At 43.2% G+C, this 8,848-nt stretch overlaps 1 protein-coding gene across 12 annotated transcripts in view; it reads right to left on the reverse strand.

Annotated features, from left to right (window-relative positions):
* The window catches only part of ERICH6 (glutamate rich 6), a 63,923-nt gene extending 57,281 nt beyond the window's left edge, over positions 1 to 6,642 (reverse strand). For 10 of the 12 annotated variants that reach the window (XR_009764102.1, XR_009764101.1, XR_009764105.1 and 7 more), the window contains exons 1-2: positions 6,484 to 6,642; positions 4,257 to 4,311 (exon numbers count right to left, since the gene is read on the reverse strand). Coding sequence is in view for 5 of the 12 variants with exons in the window: in XM_061637027.1 (XP_061493011.1) it covers positions 4,257 to 4,311; positions 6,484 to 6,538 (110 nt within the window). In the remaining 7 variants the exon portion in view is untranslated. Of the gene's footprint in view, positions 1 to 4,256; positions 4,312 to 6,159; positions 6,462 to 6,483 lie in introns of those variants that run through there. The other 2 variants (XM_061637030.1, XM_061637028.1) reach the window with 1 other exon arrangement.
* Between the last annotated feature and the right edge of the window lie 2,206 nt (positions 6,643 to 8,848).

The following is an 8,848-nucleotide window of genomic DNA, read 5'->3' on the forward strand; positions in this document are numbered from 1 at the left end:
CTTCATGAGAAAGCGCAGTCTTTGTTGGACATTACTCTAATAAAACACGAATTAACTACAACCTCTGGTCTGGTTCCTGAGTCGCATCCTGGGCCTGACAGTAGGCAGGGTTTTTTATTTTTAACCCCACCTCCTCTTTTTTTTTTTACAAGGGTAGGAGGTTGGGGTGTGTGTTAATACAGTGTCAATACAAGAGATAATTATCCCTTCACAAGCATGTGCTCATGCAACAGCCACCCCCGTTCATATATACTCACTGTCCTCAGTGGACAAAGTCTTGAATGGACACAGAATTTTAAAAGTTGTCCACTGTTGTGCACAGAAATGTGCCAGGTGGGCAGGTGGCAAGAGCCTATGAGTTTTGAATGATATGCCTGAGAGGGACTGTGAATGGGCCTGGAGAGGGGAAGGGATGCCCCAAGAGAGTGGTTGCAGGTAGTGGGAAGTATGGTGTTGAGGGTTTGCCTTGCCAGATAGGTAGCGCAATTAGACATCTTACCTTATTCCTTTTTCCAGTCTCTCCCTCAACCAGCTTGCCCTTGGATTACTGAATGCCAGAGCAATTCATGATAAAATCTCCCCCATCCATCCATCCCATGGACCACTTTGACAAGTGGGCAGGGTCACCACTCACCTGTCAATCACCCGACATCAACATGACATCAGGAGACTCGGCTTCAAATGAAAAAAAACTGGAAGCACACTCTATGGCCACATTCACATTATACATTTATTCCACTATTATTCCACTTTAAACAGTAATGGCTTCCCGCAAAGAATCCTGGGAAGTGTAGTTTGTTTAGGGTGCTGAGAGTTGTTAGGAGAACCCTGTTCCCCTCACAGAGGTTCAGTTCCCCAAGTGGTTTAACAGTCAGTCCCTCTTCCCAGAGAGCTCTGCTTCCATTGAGCCACGGCTTCAAGTTTCAAGTGGTGCGTTTAATTTTGCAGCACCTGACCATCAAGCCCAGGGAAGGCTGGTGTGATTTGCCCAAAACGGATTGACAGGCCAATGTTTCAAGCCTGGTGGGCCTAATGAGATTCCCCACCAGTGACCTACATGAAACCACTGAGCGAGGTTGCCAGGGATTTGGCGTATGATGACACCCAACTCTACTTAGCTTTTTCATCAAACCCAAATGAGGCAATAGAGGTGCTACACCACCTGGTAACCGACTGGATGGGGGCCAATAAACTGAAGCTCAACCCTGACAATATGGAGGTACAGCTAGTAAGTGATTCATCTGCTCAGATGAGTGGTGTTCAGCCTGTTCTTATCAGAGTAGAATTTCCCATAAATTTATTTATTTATTTATTTATTTTATTATACTTGTATACCGCCCCATAGCTGAAGCTCTCTGGGTGGTTTACAGTAACTAAAAACATTAAAACAAATACAATTTAAAACACAATTTAAACATTTAAACAGTATAAAACACATGCCAATATTTATTATAAATGACCTGGTTTGTAGTCTCACAGCACTCATTGATCCCTTTCTGGCCTCTGTGGCTCAGAGCTCCTTCGAGTACCTAAGGCTTACACCAACTAGAACCCTATCTGGTCAGAGAAAGCCTGACTTCAATTATCCGTGTCCTGGTAAACTCCCTTCTGAATTACTGCAGTGGCATTGCATGTGGGGCTGCCTTTGAAAATGGTTTGGAAACTTCCGTCGATACGGTATGTGGCAGCTGGGGTACTAATTAGGATTGGGAGTTACAAACATATTGTGCCACTACTTTATAATCTTCACTGGCTCCTGGTTCATTTTTGAGCACAATACAAAGTGCTGGTTTTGACCTTCACCGTTTGGGAGCTCAGTACCGGAAAGGTCACTATTTCCCAGCATACTTGCACATGTCTTGAGGCCCACCTGGCTCCTATATAAATATCCTTTTTATGCCAGGTTATGATGTACCTCTTTTCCCAGGCATTTGAGGGAATCTGATTGCTATATGCCTATTGCTGTTTCTTTCTTATATTTTTGGATATTGTTTTATTGTTAACATTGAAAGTTTTTTTAAACAAAATATTGTGTCACTGAGAGATATCTTGTGTTAGGCAACAAATAAATCATCATCATCATCTGAAGCCCTTCTCCATGCATTCCCACAAAATGAAGTATTGCAAGTGGCCATGTGTGCAAGGGCCCTTTCCATAGTAGCTCCTGACTGTGAACTGTCCTCCCAGAAACATTTGCCTAGCACCTCCTTTAACGTCTTTCTGCTGCTAGGAAAATATCTTTTTATTTTCCCAGATCTTTTACAGTTTTAGCTCTGTGAATTTTTATTCCTTTGCTTTTAATACTGTGTAGTGGACGGTGTTTCTCTACTCTCTATTTTTAAAGTGGACTTTTTGACTCTATTAGTTGCTGCATTTTATTTTTTTATTGTAACAATGATTATTTTAACTTGTTCTTGTTTTGTCCTGTAAACCATCCAGATAACTTCTATTATAGGGCAGCCCATAATGCCTTTATTCTTACTATTATTTCTCTGAGTAATAACGGACTTTAAACTTTTTAGGCAATCAAGGTTAACCTCTTTTGTGCTGTTTAGTCTTGCATTTACAAATGTTAAAAAAGGCATTCAGCACAATCTAAATTATGGATATGATACTCTGTATCTGATATCTTTAAACAAACAATACAATACATTTAGGATCCAGTAGTGTTTGCTCAACCTTTGATACTGTTAAAAAGTATTTTGCAAGGGAAATAAATACTGCAATATTATTATGGCTAAGTGCTGTGTGAATTCATACAACAATCGAATCTGCATGGTGGCTGTTGAATGACAGGCTTATTGTATGCAAGCTTCCCTTCCCTGATGGGCATTACTTGAAATTTATCAATATTATTTATTTATACAGTTTTGTTAGGATACATGTGTTCTTTATACAGTAAAGCATGTGATGACAAGACTTAACATCTATCTGTGACAACAGACAGGTTATAAAAGTTTCAGACAATCAGGCTGGTAATAATTTAATCACATGATAATGTCACTTTATCCTGCCATTAAATTTTGTCACTGAGAAATTCCATAGGCAGCACTTACCAGGGTTTGGCTTCTTTACGGAGGCAAGATCATTGAAATCACATTTTTGTGATAATTGGTTTCTCTACGCATAGAGAAGTAGAAGGTAGGTTGAAGCAATCAGGAGCGAGACCTGCACCCAACATGCTTCTAGAGCTCATAGCTCAGCCTCCTCCAGGTGCTTCCAGATTATTTGTTTATTGAGCATTTATCCTATTTGTTTGCAGGGATATTAGATGACGTTGGCTATTTATTAAGCATTCACTCTGATTTGTTTGCTTCCCACTGCATTTTCCCATCATTTTCCTAATCGCAAAAAGTCAGATCTTTTGGGGTTTGAGTTCCAAATCAGCTTTAATTGCACCTCCTGAATCTGCTGGTATATGACTGCATTCCACCAGAAAATAGGGATGATCTAGAAGTGCCCTCTGTCTCTCTCAAACCAACACTATACACACACTCGCCCTTCTACCCTCTCCTAAATCAGGGAGGGTCAGCTTCTCAAGTTCATGGCTTCCACAATTGAAGCATTCCAACAAAAAGCTCTGGGCATCTCTCATAAAGGAGGCATGCTGAGCTATTACCAAACAGTTTGCCTGACAAAAGGCCAGACCAGCAATCATAACAATGTGATATTTGTAATTTAGCACAGTACCACATGACACATTCCAACATTCAGGCAAGTAGAGAAAATTCCTGGAAAATAAAAGAGGGGAGACTCTTGCATCACTGCACAAAAAGTTTAGCTCCCCAGTACTTAAGAACTGGCTTGCTGGCAGTCTTTAAGTCCATCTAGTCCTGTATTCTGCTTTCAACAGCTGCCAGCGATACAATCTTGGGAAGCTTACACAAGCAGGACTACAGTCCACTTCATCAGATGGATGAAGTATTACCCTGAGTTACAAGATATGTGGTTTGCGGAGAGTGGTGTTAAACAGCCATAATAAATTGGTTAGACTTTATATTTCCTCTCCCCCTCAGATGCTAGAGGAGGGTCAGTTCACTTGTCAGAGCTCTGAAATTACTTGTAGAAGAACACTAAATTTAGGCTGAGGGCCACAGTTGCCCACCCGTGGTATACATAAGTATTTTTTTTTCACCCAGCGTTTTGTGATGACATGTATGTTGCCACTGAACTGGAAGGCTTTGGTTTTAGCTGTTACAGCTACTATTCACTGACAGACCTATCTTCCATGCACTTGTACCATTCTTTTTACTTACCTTCCTGAATTATTAGTTGCTGGGGATGACTGTCCTTTTCCAATGTCTTTGCTGTCTGTTGAACACAAACATATGTAGGTGTGTTGGTTTGCAGCATGATCCTAATGGCATCAATTTATGGTTTCCAGTACTTGGATGAACAGTGCGATTTTGAGGTAAAACATTGAAAGTTCTGCAGAATTTGCAGGTAAACTTAGTCATGACTCATGGCTGCAACTGACTAGAATAGCAGTTGATTCCAAATAAATCTGCACAGGGTTTGTTATGATTTTCAATGAGATTTACAATGCAATCCAGTACATATCTACTCAGAAATAAGCACCCTTGAGATCAGTGTGACTTACTCCTGTGGAATCACATATAGGATTAGGAATTGCAGCCTTAGTGACATTTCTGTTGAATTTGGGCCAAAGTATTTCCTTTTACTGAACATTTCAACAGTAAATAAAAATGACATTAGTGAGAACAATACTTTAATGATGCATAGGAGCTATAAACACATTGGATCTCCCTTTTCTGCAAGCCTCCACAATGTTCTACATGAGATGTGCATCTGTCCATTGGGAACAGAGAAGATGTTTCCCAGGTGGAAACATTATCATAAACGATCACTCTACCAACATTTCAATAAGGTGTGGTGTCTATTTAAAAAAAGGGAAGGGCCGTAACTCAATGGTAGAGCATCTGCTTTGCATGCAGAAGGCCCAAGTTCAATCCCTGGCAACTCCAGGTACAACTGGGAAAAAATGCCTGCTGAAATCCTGGCAAGCTGCTGCCAGTCAGTGTCATGACTGGCAGTAATGTAGACATTACTGAGCATGATGGACCAATGGTCTGACTCAGCATAGGGTGGATTCCTATGTTCCTATTCCCTCCCTTCCCTGCTCCCAATTTTAACATGAAATAATGTCTGTATATACGTCAGGAGATTTTTTTTTTTAATACAAGAATAGTATGTTAGGGTTGTATTCCACATAATGTTAAGGTAATTGTTCCATCAGCACAAGGATGTTTCCTTGCCTGACAGAACTACTTCTCCCTCTCCTTCCTGTGTGCCCTCTAAGTCTGTTCAGGGTGTTCCCCCAGTTCTCCAGAGCAGATTTGGGGAAGGCATGGGGAGGAAGGGGGGAACTCCCACTGCACTGGTGCTAACTCTAAAAAAGTTAGCTGAATACCTCCCACAGTTTCTCTTCTTCCCTTCCTATAATTAATTAGTCACCTTTTGTAGATGTCTAAAGGCAATTAACAAATAAACCATAAAATCAGCTAAAAATTAATTTTTTAAAAAGTACCAAAACCCACTGAAGGCGGGGATCATTTTGTATTGTTTTTAAACCTAAGGCAGAGACCTTTTCATCCAGCTGGTAAAGCTTCTTTTTTCCATGAATGACTTGCATAAGATGCACCATACTGGCATCCTGAGAAAGGATTCTAACATTGTAAGCAACTGGCTTCAGCTTAATTATGCTGCGTGTACACCACACATTTAAAGCACATTCACCACCACCCCAAGAATCCTAGGAACTGTAGTTTGTTGAGGGTGCTGCTGGGAATTGTAGCTCTGTGAGAGGTTTAAAAGTTCGTGGTGGTGATGGTGATAGTGGTTGGAATCTGCTTTAAATAAGCAGTGTGTACGGGTGGGGGCATATATATAACAAATGGACAATTTTGTAACATGATTTGTGTACGCCTCGCTGATGAAATTTATCTCAGCTCCATCGTTGCAGAAGCTCCTTTGATCCAGATGATGCAGCTGAAAGGAGGGAGGACAGCACAACCTTTCCCATTATTTAATGACTGGAGCACAAAAGGGCCGCATGACGTTGGGGGTCTACCTTGGAAGCCACAATCACCACTTTAAAACATGGCAAAACGAGTTAAAAGTAGTAGCGTTGCTACCTACCGGCCAGAGAGAACCTTCAATGTGAGACCCAAAAGTGCATCTTTTGAGGCCGACCGCCTCGAGAGCTGCTGCTAAATGTGGTTCAAATCCCGTTTAGAAAACCGACAACCCCTGACGTGTATATAAATTTAACACACCTCTACCCTGGAGGCCACTGATGTCTCCTCTGCTCCACGTGACATTAGACCCCCGCACACCCCTTCCCTCTTTAGGGTCTCAAGAGCCCAAGTCCCTGATCTTTCTAATCCACCGCCCTCCGTCCTTTTTCTCTCCCATGTTTCTCTGTAACACCCATGCGCCAGAGCATGGACTCTGGAGCAGCACCTGGATCTTTGGCTTCCTCGCAATCCTCCTCCGGGTTCCCGGAAGCCCCTTCCATAATGCAGTGCACCAAATCGCTCCTGGCAATCACGTCATGCAGGGGCTACGGCCCCTTTAAGACTCCAGGGAGGCCGAGCGTTCTACGCTCTCTGTGACGTTCAATGTTTTGCGTTCTGGTCGCCAGGGCAACTCCACCGGGACATGAAAGAGGCGGGCTCAGCCTGTGATTCTTACGTCTCTTCTGGGGCTCCGCCTCCTACTAGTTATGCAGTTTCTTTTCAGTTGTTTATAGCTCGTGTTTTGTTGCGAATGTATTTCTGGTCTAAGTTTTCACCTTTGGTTCTTGTTACAGATACTTTTCAGGCAGAAACCCTTCTATCTGGTTTATTTTAGTACATTTATTATATCCCACGTTTCCTCCAAAGGTGGAATACATGGTTGTTCCCCTCCCCACCCTTTATCCTCACAACAACCCTGTGAGGTAGGTTAGGCTGAGAGATAGTGGGAAGGTCAGGTCACCCAGTAAACTTCTATCCTGGCAGAGTGAGGTTTTGAGCCCATGCCTAGTCCAACACCAGCCACACACCACACAGAGGGAAGGGGCACTGTAATTGGGTAGATACTTAAGGAAATAGTAGTGGATGAGTTTCCACATACATCGCTTCTGTTTACGCTAAATTTTACATGAGGATACAGAAATCCTTGGTTAGACTGTCAACAAACATTGCTTCCTTCATTGCACCATGATAGCCTCAGGAGATGCAGGGATATATATCCCCCCTTTTTTCCTTGCTTCTTCCAGCTCTCAAAGGTTTGCTCCCCACAGGCCGTTTGAAGATTGCTGGGGTGCTCAGCAGACTAAACCTTTGTTTGTTCTACAAATGAAAGCACACACATACCTCAAATTTTCACATTTTATTTCTTCAACGCCAGCATCATTGTCAAAGCCAGTGCCTTATTACAGAAATCATAATCTGCCCTGCTAGTCTGGGCTGCTGAAAAGGCTCCTTTAACTGGGACATTTTAAGGGGGAAATTACCCTGTATTAGGCCCTTATTTCCTTGTTCAGTAGTCATGCATTTGTCAAAGTGGCCTCAAAAGCAAGAAAAATCAACTGCAGGGCTAAGTATAGATACTCTTTACTGTTTTGCAACCTTTCCATGGACCATCTGTAGAGATGACAAGCCACGTTCAAAAGCCTCTGGTATATTAACACCCACTTTTTTGTACAAGTTGACAGACTCTGGAAGCTTTAATGCTGCATTAGATAACTAAATGGAGTATGTATATTTTGGAGTTCTAAATATACAGAACAGTACAAGGTTCATCACACTCTGCCCAAACCTAGAAGCCGTTGCTGGGTCAACTCATAAAATTGCTTAATCTGTAATCAGATTGTTCTTTTAATTGCTTCATCTGACAACTGAAAATCACACTCCATACAGCTCATGAAGTGCACTCTAGCAGTGGAGGCTAGTCCATCAAAGGTGAATGGGGCACCAGCCCACCAACCCCAGTTTGTCCTCAGTCAATCTGTACTGGCCTTTCTTACATACAACCAGTCAGGGGGTATAGGCCTGGCACCAGCAGGTGGCCAGATTAGGCCCTGGCCAAGGACCTCTGCAGTCCTGAAGGGCCACTCCTTAGGGTAGGAGGGTAAAGTTCCCACTCAGTAGGGTTGCCAGGTTCATGGCCTGAGACTGATCCTGTATCTTTAGAAGAGAAAGTCAGCCAAGTGCAGGTGTTCTTGCAACCCTGTAATGGGGAAAACCACAAGGTGGGATTCTCCCTTCCACCTGCACAACTTTTAAAGATACAGAAGACCTTGGTTGCCAGGCCCAGCTTCCAAGAGGTCTTTTAAATTGTGCAGGGGGAAGGGAGAATTTCACCTTATGGTTTTTCCCATTACAGGGTTGCAAGAACACCTGCACTTGGCTGACTTTCTCTTCTCCTAAAGATACAGGATCAGTCTCAGGCTATGAACCTGGCAACCCTACCACTCAGTGATCTGCAGCAGCATCAGGTTGCAAGACTCAGCGACCCAGTGCTGCTGCAGATGGCAAAGCGGGAGCTTGCAGGCATCCCCAGGCACCTCCCTCCCTGATACAGGCAGCATAGGGCTTAGATAGGCCTGACCACCCCACCTACCTGTTGTGTCAGCGCAGCACATGCATGTATATATACCATCACCCAAGATGGCAGCGGGGGCATCCCTATGGGATTGAAGCCCCCGCTACCATCTTGGGTGATGACAGGCATGTGTACACAGTGCGCAGGGTATACTTATTGATGCGACAGATACGTGGGCATGCTTATTTAAGCCCTGTGCTGCCTGTATTAGGTGGGGGTGTTCAGCTGTATGGCACAG

This window comes from Rhineura floridana, chromosome 7, assembly GCF_030035675.1.
Source record: "Rhineura floridana isolate rRhiFlo1 chromosome 7, rRhiFlo1.hap2, whole genome shotgun sequence".
Taxonomy (NCBI): Eukaryota; Metazoa; Chordata; class Lepidosauria; order Squamata; family Rhineuridae; genus Rhineura; species Rhineura floridana.